This window comes from Arachis hypogaea, chromosome 17, assembly GCF_003086295.3.
Source record: "Arachis hypogaea cultivar Tifrunner chromosome 17, arahy.Tifrunner.gnm2.J5K5, whole genome shotgun sequence".
Taxonomy (NCBI): domain Eukaryota; kingdom Viridiplantae; phylum Streptophyta; class Magnoliopsida; order Fabales; family Fabaceae; genus Arachis; species Arachis hypogaea.
This window is the reverse complement of record NC_092052.1, coordinates 34,941,653-34,960,438: the sequence shown is the minus strand read 5'-3', so window position 1 is coordinate 34,960,438 and position 18,786 is coordinate 34,941,653. Positions and strand designations below refer to the sequence as shown.

The window sequence follows — 18,786 nt, the reverse complement described above, 5'->3', positions numbered from 1 at the left end:
CAGTTCTTACACCTTGCCAACAGATTTTCTAATTATTAATTTATTATTTTTTTTGCCATTTAAATTATTTGTTCTCTATTTCAAAAACCCAAAAACATATCATTTTTCTATAACCAATAATAAATCATACTTCCCTGCAATTCCTTGAGAAGACGACCTGTGGTTTCAATACTTTGGTTATAAATTTTATTGGGTTTTGTTACTTGTGACAACCAAACTTTTGTACGAAAGGATTCTCTGTTGGTTTAGAAACTATACTTACAACGCGATTATATTTGTGAATTTCTTTACCGATAGAAAATTCGATCGTCAATCATCTCTGCTGCTAATTAATGGCTCAAATTGTTACTTTGAGCCAAAGCACATTTTCAAGAATTTAGATTTGGAATTGTCACTGAGCATACAAAAGTTCTACTACTCTTCCCTCTTCGGTAAGCCAAAAACCATATTTCAAATCCCTAATTTTAGGGGTTGATTGAAGAAAGAAAATGTATGATTTCTAAAAGCCTAAGGTCCAAGAAGTTGACCACGGGGAACCCTAACCATAACTCTGACTAAGGTACAAAAAGGAAAATTGAATCTCATCACAAGGAGAGAGAACCCGAGAAAGAGAGCCAAGAGTAAATCCTCACTACTGAGTTTGAAGTCTTGGAAGCATTGCACCTACACTAAAAGGAGTACTCCACCAAGATGAAGAACAAGGTTATGAGTTCAGATGCTAGGTTCAGTGTATAGGGTCAAGGCTGTAAATCATCATCACCTTCATTGTTTACTATTTTGTATTTCAATTTCAATGTATATATTTCTTAGTTTTCTTTGAGTGGTAAAAATCAAGAAAGAGAGGCATTGACAAAAAGCCATAGAGTGAAAAAGGCTGAGGGAAATACTTTAGAGAAAACCAAGAATGATTTCATATTTTCTTTGGTTGTATTCTCTGTTTTGTGTCATGTACCTGAGGGGTATCCCTTGCTGAGTTGGGTAAGCACTTACTGTGGTGAGTCTAGGTATTTGCATAGCTAAGTCAAGTTTATGTTGAAGTTTGTGTGCCCAGATAGGATTACGTTGAGTCCTAGAGAATTGGTGTATGTAATACTTGGATTGATAGTGAAAATTCCATCACGTTGTGGTGGAGACTGGATATAAGTTGCATTGCACAAGGCAACTAACTAGAATATATGGCTGTGTTAGGGGGCTGGCAATGGGTAAGGTAGGGTAGGGTTTGGACTCTACCCTAACCCTACCCGTGGATTGAAAACTTTTTTAAAATTCTACCCTACCCTACCCGCGGGTTGAGAATTTCTCAACCCTAACCCTACCCGCACCCTAAAGTTCTAAACCCTACCCTACCCGACCCTACCCGACCCTACCCGCAGATAGGGAATAGATTGTCAGCCCTATGTATCAGCTTCTTCTTCTCTGCTTTAGTTCTTTTTTCTGGTTTTTATGAGACAAAACTAAATTGTCTCCTGCATAATTTATTGCCCAGACCAAACAAAAGCCAAGTTTAATTTCTGGGTTTAAGGCTTAAATACTTACAGTTAAAGAAGGTCATTGATTCAACCCTTCCTTCTCTAAGCCTTCTGGAACCTTCACATACAAATCACAGGAACAATGGAACCGCTATCATTAAGGGCAGAAGCGTAACTATATTTAAACTAGGGGCCCACCCAGTTCTAACTTCACTAAAAACTAGACATTTACAACAGGGTTGTTTCATCTCCATCGTTTTCAAAAATAATATTCAGAAATTTATGTGCTGCTAGCTGCCCACCATATCGAAACAAACTATAGAATATCAACAAATGAATGAACACCCTACACACTAAAGATATAAATAATGTTAATAGAAATATAATGTTAATAGAAATATAATGTTAATAATTCAAATATCTGATCTCGACCATCAGGAGGAATATCCCTTCCAGGGACTTGAACCTTAAGAAGTATGGCATACCTGTAGAAATATAATGTTAATAGAAATTCAATTATTCCAAGAAAATGGGGATAATAATCTGAGTTTGCTTGCCTCAAATGGCATGTTTAATAGTTAATGGTAGGTATGGACTCGATCCAATCTCCGTCGAACTCTTCACTATCTATGGATGGTAGGAGTGGAAAAAGACCAGACGGCCTGCCAGGGGCCTGCAGCCTGGCCTGTGTTTAGCCTGGCCTGGCCTGGCTTGTTATAAAATAGTCACAGGCTCAAGCTTTTGTAAAAGTCTTAACATGTTAATAGGCTAGGCCCAGGCTCACTAATTAGCCTTATTGGCCTGTCAGGCCTGCCTTGGACTGTTAACACATAATTAAATATATAAATAATTTTTTAATTATTAATAAAGTTATGAGATAATTTAACTATATTATATTTTATTATAAATACTTTTGTATATTTTAGATACTTTAAAATTTTAAAAATTCTTATAAATATTAAATATGACATATTAGTATATTACATATAAATATTTTTATTAAAAAATGATTTTTTAAAATAATATTTTTATTTTTGTAAAAAAAAATTATCAGGCCTTTTAACAGGCTTCAGGCTAGGCCAAACTAAATAGCAGGCCAGACTTAGTACTTTAAAAAAATCATATAGTAGGCTACAGCCCAAACTCAGGCCAATTAACTACATAACAGGCCAGACCTGTTAAGAGCAAAGCCTGGCCTGGCCTGGCCTAGCCTGTTTCCACCCCTAATGGATGGAATTGCTGCTAGCACCTGCAAAATGACCATTATTGTTACTATGTCAGTCAAATTTCAATGTGGGAGTTTTGTTCTTTTTAAATCCCACGTATTTCCAATTTCATCTTTGCACCACTAATTTTGATAATATTATGCGTCGGTACAGTTTCAACAAACAACTTTAAATTTTTTTTTTTCCAATGTCTCTCAGAAACTTTAAGACAAATGAATAGTAAGAAAAAACATTAATTACATATCCCAATGCAATGGAATTTCGACATATCTGCTAAACTCCAAAAAGATTAATAGAATCTATATCACCCAAAGCCTATAAATAATAAGTTTACCCTATCATTAGCAAAATGAAAAGAAATAACACAAATATTTAAATTGAAGATACATCCTCAAAAATTAAGAAAAAGAGTACAATGTTCTTCTACAGTAAAGGTGAAAAATGTAAGAAACTATACATGTATACCTAAAAAAATTTATGTGCTATAACAAAACAAATTCCTCCAAATATGTAACTCCGGTTTGCATTTGAAATAAAATGAGCTATTTCTTCATCTCTCTCAGTAATATAGAGGTCCCATAAAAATGTAAAAATAAACAGTTCGCCTAGCATAAGCACATGCTACATCTTTGAATCATTAAATAAGAATACCAAACCTTATAAAAGTTCACCATTATGTTTCGGTTACTCTCTTGTTAGGTTTTGAAGATTGAGATTGAATATAACATTTTAAATAATTAAAAAAATTAGAATTTTGGATTAGCTGGTTTAGTAAGTTGGTGTTACAAGTTATTATGATATTTTAGTTATTCCTGCAATATTTTTCTTGATCCATTCCAGATAAAACTAAGAATATTCATGAAGACAACCACATTATTTCACAATTATATGCTTTATGCAAGTCCACAATTCGTTCTGCTAGTTCACAACCTAAGGACTAAGAATTTAGGAGAAGAAAAAACTGTAAAATCTAGAACCTTCATTCTGGTCGTTCTCGGTGAACTCGTGCTCGAGTGCTTGATCGACATTTTTGTGAAGCTTCTTTCCATGGAACAAGCATTCTCTATTTCTTCCTACTAGATCATGAATTAAATTTAAAAGTATAACGAGAAAGAAAAATCAAAAGAAAAAGATGAAGTAGATTACCTACTAGAAGTGACAGAGAAGGCGGAACCAAATCGCAGAAGCTCGCTAAAGGCAGCAATAGTGACATAGCTTGCGGCAGCAAGGTGATAAACAAAGGCGGCAAAAAAATGAGTGGCAGTGACTAACCTTTAGATCGAAGCCAGAACCAAATCGTAGAAGCCCATTGAAGGCAGCAACACAATGTTGCTTGATGTGGCGAAGGGATGAGTAACGGGGAGGAGATGAACAACGGCGGTAGCGACAAACCTTCATATTAAAGCCAGATTGAGAACCAGATCAAAAACTCGCTGAAGGCAATAACACCGACATTTCTTGCAGTGATAAGGATATGATCTACAACGAGGGGATGAGCGGTAGTGAGGAGATAAATGACAGCGGCAGGAGATGAACGACGGCAAGAGATTAGGGTTCGTCACCGGAGCAGTCGCTGGAGCAGATCGTCACCAAAGCATAGCACAGATCGTCGTTTTGGGTTTCAATGGTGGCAGGCTGGCAACGTTAGTTTCACCAGATCTGGGTTTTCAGGTTTTAGTAGTGGTAGCATTGTTGTGTCTTAGGGTTTTCGTTGTAGGAGAAGAGTTTTGAGCATTTTTTGTTTCATAATGGGTCCCGATAATGACGGTTTAAAACCGCCAGAATCACCAAAAATCGCCATTTTATGCAAATTAATTATGGCAACACCATATAATGCCATAATGCCCAAATATTATGGCAGTTTTTTAAAACTACTGTAATATAAATGCCATTTTAAACCCGTTTATTAGTAGTGTCACTTGCTAGCACAACGCTCGCTGCTTTTTTGTCGTCGTAATCCACCATCATCTCTTTTGCAGTGCCAACTCTAACCTTGTTACCTCACTCACTTTCCCTCTCTTCCCACACCCTATCGTGCCTCCTTTGTTCTTTAAGCTGTTGTCGTCGTGCCTCCTCTTTTCTTTTGGAATTTGCCATCGCCACCATGTCGTTCGGACACTACTTTAACTCTTCTTTCTGCTCCTGCTGCTCCAGTCTTTCTCTTTTACTTAATGATTAGTTTGTGACACGTGGTATTAACCTGTCATATCATCATACTACATAGCACTTAATAAGATCATTTACTTAACAAGCTCTTTTTGGGACCAATTTACACTACAAGGGAGGTGGAAAATAATGGTATTTTTTTAGCTTTGTTGCGGCAATTTAAAACCCCGCAAAACGGATTGTCAGCACTTCAAAAACTGTTGTTCTTTAAGGCATTGAAAAACATTTTTGCAATAGTTTAGGATTTGTAACTGTCGTTATTTGCTAATAGGTTTTTTTCAAATCGTGGCGGTGTTCTAGTCTTAAAAAAATTATGACAGTTTAAATCACAATCTGTTACATAAGATTTTAAAAAAAAGTTGTGAAAATTAAAGCACTTTGAAAATAACCCATTGTTCAACCTGAAAACATAGTTAATAAAGCAATACTTATCCAAATAGTTACGTGTTTATGGTCAACCTAAAAACATAGTTACCAACCTATGTATTTATGGTCATCGGTAGCTAATAGTATGAAGGCTATTCATAGGTACCAATATAGAACAATTTTAATTGAAATCATATTGCAATTTTTTTAAAAAAAAATACTCATTTAACATAGTTAAAAAGAATATTAAAAAACAAATACGGGATTATAGCAAGTAATAAAGTATCACATTTTTTGTAAATTATATAAAAAAATTTAAAAATATATAAATTATTTTTATATAATAAAAATAATATGTTTCAAAAAATATATTTATATAATTCACTAACAAAAATATGTGATACTTATCATAATTTTTATTTTTAATAAAAGTATATTATTGTATTAAAGGGACCGGTCTTAATAATAGTGATACGTTTCTAGAAAATTATCGATATAATTTTTATTTATAAAAAATTTAGTGAACAATAAACGTTATTTGTATCCTTATTATTTATATTTTATTACTAAAAAAATTAAAACAAATTAACTAGTATAAATATTTTTTGAAATTTAAGATAAAATCTCATTCCCTTTTAAGTCCCAACGTTTTTGGCATGTTAGTATTTCAGGACCTTTATATATCCACCATATCAACCTTACGCCATAAGTATTTCTCAACAATTATGAATGATAAAAGTAGCAGCGAGATCCAGATAGATGAACCTGTTTCATGAAATTGATGAAGTTCAAATTAAAGCATCTCAATTACTTGAATGGTTTGTTGAATTAATTCAAAATAATTAGTTTTAGAAAATTATTAGATGTGTAAGATCATGCAATAGGCTTGAATTAATAAGAATGACATCTTACATTATATGTGCACCAAACCTCACGAGTTAAGACTCCTGTCGAATTGGAATTGGTGAAAGAAAGAATCAACATATTTTCGCGAGTACAAGAGTCATTATTTCTCAATCAAAATTCCCTATAATGTTTTGGAACTTATATTAGGGTTGCAAAAATAAAATATTATTTTAGTCATTCTTAACGTTAGATTAAGTTTTAATTTTGTTCCTAAAATTTAAAATGTCTTATTTATGTCTTAAATATTTTTTTTATTCCATTTTTTTTCTATGCTCAAAAATAAAAATTTTACTTCTAAAAATACTATTTTTTTTTATTCTTCAGTTATTTTTACTCTCAAAACACTAGAACTACTATTTTGACCACTACAATTACGATTTTTTCTGTTATATAAAAAAATCATAATAAAAAAAATATTTTTAAAATAAAAAATATTTAATTTTTATTAAAAAATTAAAATATAACAAAATAAATTGTTTAAAATAAAATAAAATATTTTAAATATTAAAAACAAAATTAATTAAGACTTCATTCAACACTAGAGACTAATACAGTATTTTATCTTATAAAAAAAATTTTACCGAACACCACCCCATTATTCTAAGTTCTCTATCTTTACCTAACGGATGTGATGCAAATAGGATTAAACCCCGTCTTCCCCGAAATGATAAGATAGTTGTCCCCTTCTAACTTAACATGTTCAAAGAAAATCATACAATCATTGATCAATATTCAGTAATCGGAAATTGATGCCAAGATGGAATCAATTTCCTTGCTTCAAATATACGAAAGCTTATTAAGGAGATACATGTTTTGATAATCTAGCTAGTTCATTGAATTTAATTATTTAAGCAATCTGGTCGTTTTTCTTTTTCTTTTCAATTTGATTCTTCTTTATTCGACACTTATGGTAATAACCCAGTTACCTCATTATTCCACGTCCCATACAATAATCATACCATGCTTGCACGTATATTTCTCATGTACTAATCATTATTTGTAATTTTATTATTTAGAGTTTTGTAGTGCACAAATGATGCTTACCATGAAGTTTGAATAATGTTGCGTACAAATGAAGAATGATAGTAAATATGTTATTTTGTTGGTGTCTGATTATTTTATGGTCGATCCACTTATATGTGAAAACTTCTGCGTTTTAACTATTTAAGTTTTACAAAAATATTATGTGTATACTAGGGGTGTACATGGGTCGGATCACATCGGATTTGGCTTAACTCAGATCCGACCCGAAATATAGATCGCGCCTAATTTTTAGACCCTAACCCGATCTTGAACTCGATGAAACCTACGCACTTTTGGGCCGGGTGAAAACGGGGTAAAAACCGGGTCTTTAGCATGTAAAAATCACCTAATCTCCAACCATTATTTCACAATTCACATAGTAAAATTCATTTAAAAAAATATAACAAGAACCAATCCTTCTCTAAAATTAAAACATAACCATAATCAAAACTAATATTATCTAATAACACCAAATATTTAAATCAATACAAATAACACAATATTATGCATTAGTCTAAAGTCTTATACATTTTAAACATAAAACATTAACTTATAATCTTATAATGACTAATAACACAAAATATTAAGGTTTACAATATTTAAATTCCACATAAGAATAGCCATTATCTATCACTAATAACACAAAATATTAATTGTATATGATGATCGGGCAACCGGACCGAGTGCGGGTGACCCGAATTATGGTCCGGACCCAACCCGAAATAATGACCGGGTCTATTTTTAAGACCCTTATCCGGCCCTAGACCCGATGAAATCACACTAAATTAGTCCCTAAAGTGTTTGGGGCCGGGTCATGTACACCCCTAGTATATACTAAAAATTAATTTTTATATATTTATATATTAATATATGTATATAATTTAATTTATTTTTAATATATATTGTTTGTATTCAAAATATATTTTTATGAAAGTAATTAATTTGGTAGTTAATTTTAAATTAAAAAATAAAATGCTAAAAAGTTTTTTTTTTGAAAAAATAAACAAAGTAACTTCTGATTAAAATCGATCTTCATAATTTATTTTGCTATGATGAATTAGTTTAGATTTAGATTGACTTTTGAAATAAATACTTTTTTTTTATAAAGAGATACTTTCTAGTAGAAAAATTTATTTCACAATTGAACAGTAGTTTTTACTTTTAAAATATTAAACTAAATGAAAAAACATACCGAAAAAATGTCCATAATTAAAGTTTTATGTTTTTTTTATAAGCTTATAAACACTACACACATTCTTTGTGATAAGAAATGTGATGAACATGGTAAAAAAACAGTATTATGTATCTTAAACAAGAGAAAAACAATTGAAAAAAATAAAACTATTCAAACAGTAATATAATTAAAAAGAGGATAAATCAAAGTATTATTTTAGTCTTAGAATTTGGATCAAGTCCTAATTTAATTTCCAATATTTCAAACGTCCTATTTTAGTCTCACAAAATTTTAAATGGATTCAATATTATCTAACTGTTAAATTTGATATGAATAATTAGTATATTAAAGAGTCAATATTTTTTTATTTTAGTATGTAAGTAAAATCGACCCACTAACGATAGTCAATATCACTACAAGAGACACGCCGAATAGCGGCGGTTTTTTTAGAGATTTGCGGCAGTTTTTAACGGCCGCAAAACGAAATTTCAGCGGTTCCACAAGCGTCGCCTGTTAGGGGGTGGAGATTTGATTTCGCGGCAGTTTCGAGAAACCGCTGGCACAACCGCAGCAAATCAAGTTGATGATTTTGCTGCGGTTGCAAAACCGCCACTATTTTGGTTAGTTGATTTAAAAAAAAATCTGCACCGCCGCAATTTTATGTGGATCTTTTTAAAAAAATTGCAACGGTTTTGAACCGCCGCAATTTCATGCATGAGCTTAAAAAAAACTGACCAACTACAATAATTTATACCATTTTTCTTTACTATAACCTATTTTCTTTACATCATATTTAATAAACTTTAAATATTAACATAGAAAAATACTAAATAAACAATATCATGATTAACAAAGCATAAGGTTAATCAATTTGAGAAGTGAAATAGCACAAAAAAATTTTAGGTAGAAAATCATTGTTAACAGATGAGCATCAGCCGATTGCATGAGATGTTTTTGCAAGCAAGTAATTAACTAGACAAAAAGTTAAAAAAAGAACATGTTGAGCCTTATCTTGCAACTGTACTGCACTCTACAGTGAAGGATACAGAGAACTATATATTAAAACCCCCAAAAAAATATTCATGTGATTCTGAATTTCCTCACATCACAACAAATTTCGCTAAGATTTTTGCAGGGAGTACAATACCTTTTCATATCTCTTTGATGCTCTTTCATATTTGCCAGCCTTGAACAATGTATTCCCTTCTTCCTTTTTCTTTTCAGCTGCCTATATCTTCTCTGGTGTATTCAGATCCCACAATTCCTTTTCCTGCATTCTATTTTTATTAAATTAGTGTTGTTTTTAATATTGTCAGAACCATAAAACATTAGGAACATAAGACAATTCTCTCTCACCTTTACAAAAGAAACCAGCTCAACTTCATAGTACACATTGGAGTTGGGAGGAACGGTGGCCAATTCCTGAGTTGACCCAGATGAGCCAAAAGCATACTCAGGATGTATGGTCACCAATGCAACTTCTCCTTTCTTCATGTTCATCACAGCTTTATCAAGTCTATCAATTACTTGCTCCTCGTCAATTTTAAACTCAAATGGCTGCTCATCATCATGACCCTTCTTCACAAAAACAGTCCCATCTTGCAGCTTACCAATAAGTTTCACTACAATAATAAAAATAACGAATTCAACAACAGCAGCCAATGAAATAGTAAATGGAACAAAGAGAAGCATAATGTAGATCAAAAGCTTTACCTTGAACCACAGCTCCATCATTGGGACGTTCATACCCCTCTCCTTCCTTCAAGGTCTTCTTGATAACCTTCTTATCCTTGGTTATCTCAGATACAGCCTTCCAAGATATCAACTCAAGATCAATTTGGAGCGAAGCATTCGGAGGTACAACACCTCCATCACCTGATGCTGGCCTTCCATTCTCACCAAACGCATCTGCAAAACTATACATGTCAATAAACTTGCACATGATAATTCATTGGTGAGTATAAGCAGGGGTCACAATCAACTCCCAAGTTTCAATATATATATATATATATGAAGGAATCTATACTGTTTAGAAACCAAGCCATTGATCTTGGGAGGAATGCAGCTAGCTAGCTCTATTCATAATAATAATAATAATAATAATAATAATAATAATAATAATAATAATATATTGAGCATAGAAATAAAGAGGAGATGCAAGAATCAAAGATAAACGATTTTTTAGGAGATGATGTCACTGTCAGGCCAAGAGGAGACTAGTGAAGAACATAAATAAAAATTGTGGTAAAATTAAAGTACATGCTAACAACTTGAATACAAAACACAAGTTGCAAAACTAGTTTTATCCCATTAACTCTACCTACTTATTGGTACGATTTAGATGTGTTGAAGGTTAACATGTTCAAAAGATTTACTTAAAGGCAAAGCAAAGAACTAAGCCAAAACCGAGTACTTAAAAACTCATTAGAATAATTGAAGTAATTTTGTATAAAAATAAATAAAAAATAAATATTACAAAGATAAAATATTTGTTAATACAGAGAATTGAGGGTACAAATTCAATGCAGTTACCTAAGGGGGAAGGCTTACCTTTATGCTATGAAAATAGTGGGCAATTAAACAAGAAAACAAAGTAACATGTTTGGCACCCACCTCAAATTACTTTCTCAAAAGATCAAGCCTATTTTGGAGATCTTCACGAGCCTTTTTTAAGTTCAGCATCTTCTATCTTGACATGTGTACAAAACAGGATTGTAAGAAAATAAGTGTTTTAATTTACTAATAGAACACTTGTAGCAGGTTGCCTTTATAATATGTGATGCCTAATGCCTACTAAGCAAAAATTTTATGATCAAAGATGCCCCTATATAAATTCTGCATGAACATACCAGCAATGACAAAAGCTTCAAGCTTAATGGTATACATTCTTCAACTAGGACAAAGGGCTGGCCTATTTTCTCTTCGCTCCCACTTCGCTTTTCTTTTCATTTTTTAATAGTGAAATTAATGTATGATAGAACTACTCAACCAAAATCTCAGATCAAGAAGAGATCATTTCAACCTGTAAACAATTTTCACAATAAAAGTTTGCAATAAATATTGTCACTCTCAATAGTTGTAGCTTTTAACACTCAGAAAGCAAAACTTTAAACATGATATAAAATCTAGCGTTTTCACAGTAAAAATACCATTAACTTATATGAACACTAGATTGTTTTCTAGTAACCCTCACTATTAATTACAGGTTACAGGATAAATGACAATTCACACCCCTGCTGTGAACTTGGCAAATAATTTTCTTTTTTTTACCAATATGTCTGTTTTAATAAGATTTTGCTTTATTAAGATTTGTGTATTAAGACAAAACTGTATCTTGGGTTGAGTCAAAAGTTTATATTCATGAGATATGTTTATAGGTATAAATTGAAATTTATCTAATGCACAAAATAATGGACAATGACTGAATGAGAAATTGAGGATTACTCAACACTCAAGTGCAAACACCTTATCTTTTATATTTAATTATGAAAAGTAGATTAATCAGAAGAAAAAAATTAAATACATATATATTTGGATAAGACAAGCATCTATAATTGATAGTTAAGCTGCAAAAGCTATGAACAATTTGGATTTTTACATAAATCCCAATAAGTATTTTCAAACAAGAACAGTAACAATTCAACATTAAATTATAATAACTTCAATTCATCACAAGACATAATAAAAGTTAAAACAGATATTTACCAAGAGAAGCCAGTTGCTGTTTCTTCCCAGACCCTGTGGGGCGACCTCTACCCCGTTTCTGGCCTTGTTGTGTCATGGTTCCTGGATGAGTAGCTGGTGTTGGAGTCAATGCCAGTGAAACGGTTCCATCCGACCCAACATGTGTTTATCCGTGTCTGTGGGGTAACTGAAATGAAATTCAAACAAAAAAAATAAATAATAAAATACTATAACAAAAATTCAATCTCCTTTTATTTCTTTTTCTAATACATGGAAGAAAAGTCAAAAGAGAGAAACAAAAAAACAAAGAGGAACATACGAATGAAGAAAATGCTTGAATAACCATGCTTTGTGGGGATACATCAACTGGGGCATACAAGAAGACTCATAGCTGAATGTTGATACATGAAAATAATCCACAAATTAAATGCACATCACTTAGTTTATTAGTTAATGACACATTTTATTTATATTCTTATAGGAAATGTAATTTATTGGGGAGAATGAAAGATTCAAGAAATAAGTAACTTTACTACAAACACATTTTTCAAGTATTAAAGAATAGAAGTACTAAAGACATCCATCCAAAATTGAGCTGCCAAGCTTGGGCATACTATATTACACATTTTTCAACTTGGGCATACTATATTATTTTTTGTCAACATGCAGAGAGATATTAAATTGAGCTGCCAAACTTTAAAACAAATAAGTACTAAATCAAGCAAATTATCACAGCGAAAATTTATAATATATGATTTTGACATCTAACTAAAAGAAAGGGAGAAGCATCTAACGGAATAAGGAAGCAAACATTGGAAGACCTATGAATGGTTGAACAATGAACATTTTATAGAACACAATTAGTCTATGCACTAAGAATCTATGACCAAGGATAATTAGTTTAGTTTATGTTCAACTGGATTTGTCATGTTTCACAAGAAACGGTCATCTCTCTCTCTCTCTCTCTCTCTCTCTCTCTCTCTCTCTCTCTCTCTCTCTCTCTCTCTCTCTCTCTCTCTCTCTCTGGCTTCTTGGTATCTTGTAATTTATAATATCAAATACAAACACTAGAGCACTCTCTCTCTCTCTCTCTCTCTCTCTCTCTCTCTCTCTCTCTCTCTCTCTCTCTCTCTCTCTCTCTCTCTCTCTCTCTCTCTCTCTCTCTCTCTCTCTCTCTCTCTCTCTCTCTCTCTGGCTTCTTGGTATCTTGTAATTTATAATATCAAATACAAACACTAGAGCACGATGATAATATATAAAACCAATTCATTGTTAGGATTATTGGACCTTACCGGTTTCCTCTTTCATTCTTCTACATCAAATTTGCCAAACATGGAAAAATCAACGTCTTTGGCACATTATTTATCTATTTATTTTTTTAAAAAAGACAAGACAAGAGTCACAATTCAACAAGAAACAACATATTAATACAACCATAGAAAGGAACACCCCTTTATATTCCACAAAGGAGGAACAAAATGATGCAACTCTAAACCAAAATAGAAAATCATGAAAAAAAACTGAGAAAAAGTAGGATAAATTAAATCAGATATTAAGAAAAAAGATGCAATTATGCACCCCAAAATTCAATATTTGTTAAATGCTATATAACAGATAGTGTAGTAAAAGCAAGAGGCTTTTTTTCATTTTTGATAGATAATGTGCCCAAATGAAAAAGATAATAAAGTAAATCATATAAAAGCATGTGAATCATGTTAAAGGGAGTGAAAACCAACCTCCTATTGCATGAAAAGGAGCCTTGCCTTCTTTTGTTGGTAATCTGACCGAGGAGATAGACAAGAACCACTCTTGGTTCTCCAATCTGCTTTATTCTCATTTGCACCATGGAACATCGAAGATGAAGAACCTGAATTGCTACCTTCTTTTGCTGCAGCCTCAGTTTGATTATCGACAGTGATAACATCATGTGAAAAAAGGGCATGTTTGCGAGATAAATTTTTGGAGGCTAAAGAAAGGAAGTGAAAAGTTTAAATTTAAACCCTTACCTCTCCGAAATTGAAACAGGGGAACAACGATTTCAGATCAATTTATTTACTTCTACTTAACATTCTTTTGAGGTCTTCTCTTAACCCAATTAAACATGAGGCATAATCTGAATCAAAATTAATCAAATATTTAGAGAAAATCTGAATCAAAATTCTTAACTCTAAACAACTATAATTTAACTGAATTAATCAAATATACAAATAAAATCTGAATGAAAATCCTGAAAGCATAATGTGAACCAAGAAGATATACAAATCTTGAGGAAAATAAGATTCTAATTTTGTAATTGATCAAGAATGAAAACAAGAAAGAAAAAGCAATGTGGAAGTACGAACCAGTGACAGGGAAGAGACCATGATAACTCATATTCATTGGAGGAGAGGGGAACAGTCGACAACGGTGAGAGGAGGACGTCTGGGCAGCCACGCGACTCAGAGATGGCACAGACGTGCACGGTGGATGCGAGAACAGGGGTAGGTTACGCACACCGAAGATGAGGGATTAGGGGTTTCACGCACTATAGAGTAGAGGGGAACAGTTGACGGCGGTGAGAGGAGGTTGGGTTGGTAGCCACGCGACTCCACGGTGACACAACGATGCATGATGTGTTTGAGCACAGGGGGTTCTTACGCTTCCACTCTCCTGTCGCAGGTTCCTCTTCTTTCTGATTTTGGGTACTGAAGTGATTTAGGGTGAAATCAAATTATTGGGTTGGGGTTTGCGGCGAAATTTCATTGAATCGACACTAATCCAGTTGATTCTGCATCACAATGAAAAAATCGGATGCCAATCGCAACTATTTTGAAAAATTGTGGCAGATGGAGAAACTGCATGCAATTTGCTGCCGCTATCTTCCGCGTATCTTGTAGTGAATTTCCATTTAATTCTGGAGTGTTGATAATTGGTTACTAGGAGAAGATATTGTAAGACCCGAAAATTTTGAAAAGTCTTATTATGAACTAATTTCAAATCATATATTTAATTACAGTTTTAATTTCAGAAATTATTTTTATTGAAGATGATTAAAAAGCAATTTTGATTAATTGGATTTGAAATAAATTAAGACTTTTGTCTAAACTCTATAATTATTGAATTTTCTATATTTATATTATAAAGTTAGTAGTTATCAAATAATAAGAATTTTATATGATTAGATTTAAATAATTTATATCTTTATAATTTAATACTTTATATTTTAGGGATAAAAAGAATTAATTATATTACCATATATTTTCAATTACAGTAATTGATTGAAAATTAACTAGTATTTTTATACAACAAATAATATTTTAAAATAATTTTAAAGATTTAATTGAATTTTAAATTACTACTCTATGTCCTAATTTAATTAAAATAAACCTAAATTAATCTTAAGATTCCTAAAAAAGCCTAACCCTAACCCAATACACTCAAAAACACTCCCTTCACCCAAATGAAAACCCTAGCCCCTACCCTTCTCCTTCCCTTCAGCAAACACACAAACACCACACAACAGCAACTTCAGAAAAAGAAAGAAAGAAAACGTTGAGGGAGAGAGAGAGAAATGGAGTTAGAGAAGAGAACAGATGAGAGGGGGACGGCTAGCGCTGGTGGGCCGAGCTGCTCGCCGCCATCGTTGCTGGCGCCGACGCGGAGGAAGGAGCCAGAGGAGAAAAAGAACGACGTTGTTCTGCCGTTCCTCGCCGCGGATGAAGTTCGCCCCTCTACTGCTGCTGTCTACGCCGTCGTCGTCACCAAAGGGAGCCAACATCGCCGTCGTCTATGGATGAAGCAGAGGACAGAGCCCGTGGGGAGAGGAAGGTCGTTCGCATTCTGCCGCCGCTACTGTAAGGATGGTCGCCCTCGCCGATCTGCCCGTCATTGTTTATGCTTGCTGCTGCGTCGCCGGAGCTCCACACCACTACTGCTGCCTCCGGAAACCGCCACTAAAGCATGTGTCTTTTTGGTAAGCTCTAATCTTCCTTTAGCTTCTTTGTCCGTTGAGTTGGTTATTACCGTCAGAGTTGTTGCTGAGGTTTCTGTGCCAGGATATACGGTCACCGCAAGTTTTTCTGTCTTGCGCCGCCAGCAGAGCCACTATCCCGCTGCTGCCTCCTCTACTCTAAGTCATTCTACCATTCGGTTCAGCTATTCTTCCCTGTTGCAGTAGGTATCTCTGATCCAAAACTCTCTTCGCTAGCGTATAAGTATTCTATTATGGGTTGTTAAAGGTTTTGAAATTTTGGTACCGTAGGGTCTGTCCTAAGTGTTGCATGTCACTTTTAAGTTGTTGAGATTGCTGCGAAAGTGATCAGGGGCTGAGGTTTCGGTTGCTGCTGATTTTCGGGTTGGGAGAAAAGAGTTCAATTGACGCGTTTGGGTTATGGTTTCGACTTATCGAGGTAGGGGCCTTTTTCAGAAAACTATACTTTATAAATTAGAATTGTTATATATGGATACTGTTGTTAGAAATGTATCTTTAGTGATTGTACAAGTCTTATGTATTGTTGGTTGTCTTGGTTGGATATGAATGTTTGTTTGACTGGATTATTGTTGGTTTTGCTAAACGGACGGTTTTGAAGTTGTTTCTTTAAAGTTTTGAAAACGAGTTTGAATCTATTTTCTTGAAATATGAGAATGATATGAATTTTCGGAATTTGTTTGATTTTAAACTGTTTTGGTTTTGAACCTGTGGAAAGGATTGAAGAATGATCTGATTGGGACCCCCGAAAGGGGTGGCAAAGTCCAAGTTTTAGGGGAGATGCTGCCGAATTTTTATGAAATTTAAGATTCTGTTTTAAAATGTGATTTAGAAAAGGAATCAATTTGAGAGGTTCTATTTTTGGTCCTTGATTTATTAAGAAATAGGTGTTTCGAGATTATTTTGTTTAAGGAAAGTTTATGTTTTAGGATTGATTTAAATATGAAAGGACCTACATTTTTGAACTTTGATTAAAGGAGTACTCTTGAAGGAGTTATGTGGATTTTAAAAGAAATTAAACTTTGATTAATTAAGTTCGTTTTGCTTTTAAAGTATTCTTTAAATTTTGATTTAGCAAGATTAAACAATTTTAGGCCTTTGGGAAGGTTACCGATTTAAGAATGAAATGGAATTGGTTCGGAACTTAGTGTTTTAAACATGCTTTAGTTTTGGTTTTAAATCTCTATTTTAATTGTTTTCAATAATTTTGGTTTTAAAATTGGTTTCATTTTCACTATTATTTTACATGCTTTCGTTTTTGTTTTAAGTCTCTATTTCAATTGACTTCAAATTAAGTAACTATGATTTCGAGGATTTCTAAAGAATTTAAAAAATGAGGTAGGTTATTCTTTTCTAGAGTCTTGAGTCTTTGTCAAGATTGTTAATTAATAACTCTAATTTAAAATAGTTAAACAGATGATTTTAAAAGTAGAGGATATGAGTCTTTTCAAAGAGAATTTCCATTTGATATGATTTTTAAGAAAAAGTGGACTATGAACTTAGAATAATTTGAGACATGAGGATTTTAGAGTTAAAACTGAGATGAATTATTTTGGTTTTAAAGTAAAGAGATTTGAGAAAAAGTGACTTATGGCTTGAATGATTGATTTGATATGAATTGTTAATGAAGTGCGGAAATGATGATGAATAAATGAATATGTGACCTTTGCACTTCTTTTATCTGAGATACGAGTTTTCCAAAGTAAAGTACCGTGGCTTGCCACCACGTGTTCCAGGTTGAGACTTGATACTCTGTTGACCCTACAACGTAAATGTGACCGGGCACTAATAAATTTTCGGGAATGTTGACCCCCATTGAGCAATTATATATATATAAGCTAAGCATAGACTCTTGGGGATGCGCGTCGGGGGACAGTCCTGGGTTTAGCAGCCAGACTTGTTGGGTTGGCTTGATAACTGATAAACCACTATTTTATGGTTTATCTTGGGTTTTATTGAGTGGTTTCATCAAGTCATCACCCACTTATTCATACTAATTGCATGATTTTATATTTTCCTTCCTAGATTTATTCTATGGTTGAAAACTTGCTTCCTAGAGATCTTTAGTTAGTATATTTTAATTCTTCTTTATACCATTCGATGCCGTGATCCGTGTGTTAAGTGTTTTAGGCTTTATAGGGCAGGAATGGCTTAGAGAATGGAGAGCAAGCTTGCAAAAATGGAAGGATGATGAGCGGATAATTTATACGCTTTTTGGCATTGTTTTTAGTATGTTTTTAGTAGAATCTAGTTACTTTTAGGGATGTTTTCATTAGTTTTTATGTTAAATTCACATTTCTGGACTTTACTATGAGTTTGTGTGTTTTTCTTTGGTTTCAGGATTTTCTGGCTGAAATTGAGGGACTTGAGCAAAAATTAGATTCAGAGGTAGAAGAAGGACTGCTGATGCTGTTGGATTCTGACCTCCCTGCACTTAAAGTAGATTTTCTGGAGCTACAGAACTCAAAATGGCGCACTTCCAACTGCGTTGGAACGTAGACATCCAGGGCTTTCCAGCAATATATAATAGTCCATACTTTGGCCGAGTTTAGATGACGCAAAATGGCATTGAACGCCAGTTCTACGCTGCAGTCTGAAGTTAAACGCCAGAAACACGTCACAAACCAGAGTTGAACGCCAGAAACATGTTACAAACTGGCGTTCAACTCCAAGAATGACCTCTCCACGTGTAAACTTCAAGCTCAGCCCAAGCACACACCAAGTGGGCCCCGGAAGTGGATTTATGCATCAATTACTTACTTCTGTAAACCCTAGTAACTAGTTTAGTATAAATAGTACTTTTTA

The 18,786-nt window shown here is 33.4% G+C and overlaps 1 protein-coding gene across 1 annotated transcript; it reads right to left on the bottom strand.

Moving 5' to 3' along the window:
- Nucleotides 1–1,857: 1,857 nt before the first annotated feature.
- Nucleotides 1,858–12,111, bottom strand: LOC112763143 (peptidyl-prolyl cis-trans isomerase FKBP65-like). The gene is made up of 6 exons (XM_072221814.1): nucleotides 12,036–12,111; nucleotides 10,044–10,238; nucleotides 9,687–9,952; nucleotides 3,968–4,087; nucleotides 2,681–2,718; nucleotides 1,858–1,954 (listed from the first exon to the last, which is right to left on the bottom strand). Exons 1-6 carry the CDS (start codon nucleotides 12,109–12,111, stop codon nucleotides 1,858–1,860), a joined length of 792 nt encoding a protein of 263 aa, XP_072077915.1.
- Between the last annotated feature and the right edge of the window lie 6,675 nt (nucleotides 12,112–18,786).

Excerpts from the sequence above, each read along its gene's own strand:
- LOC112763143 (XM_072221814.1), bottom strand. The coding sequence starts at position 12,111 with ATGACACAACAAGGCCAGAAACGGGGTAGAGGTCGCCCCACAGGGTCT. Across the intron at positions 2,719-3,967 it reads GTTCTGGCTTCGATCTAAAG|GTGCTAGCAGCAATTCCATC; the intron begins GTTAGTCACTGC and ends GTCATTTTGCAG. Across the intron at positions 1,955-2,680 it reads TCCATTAGGGGTGGAAACAG|GTATGCCATACTTCTTAAGG; the intron begins GCTAGGCCAGGC and ends ATATTTCTACAG.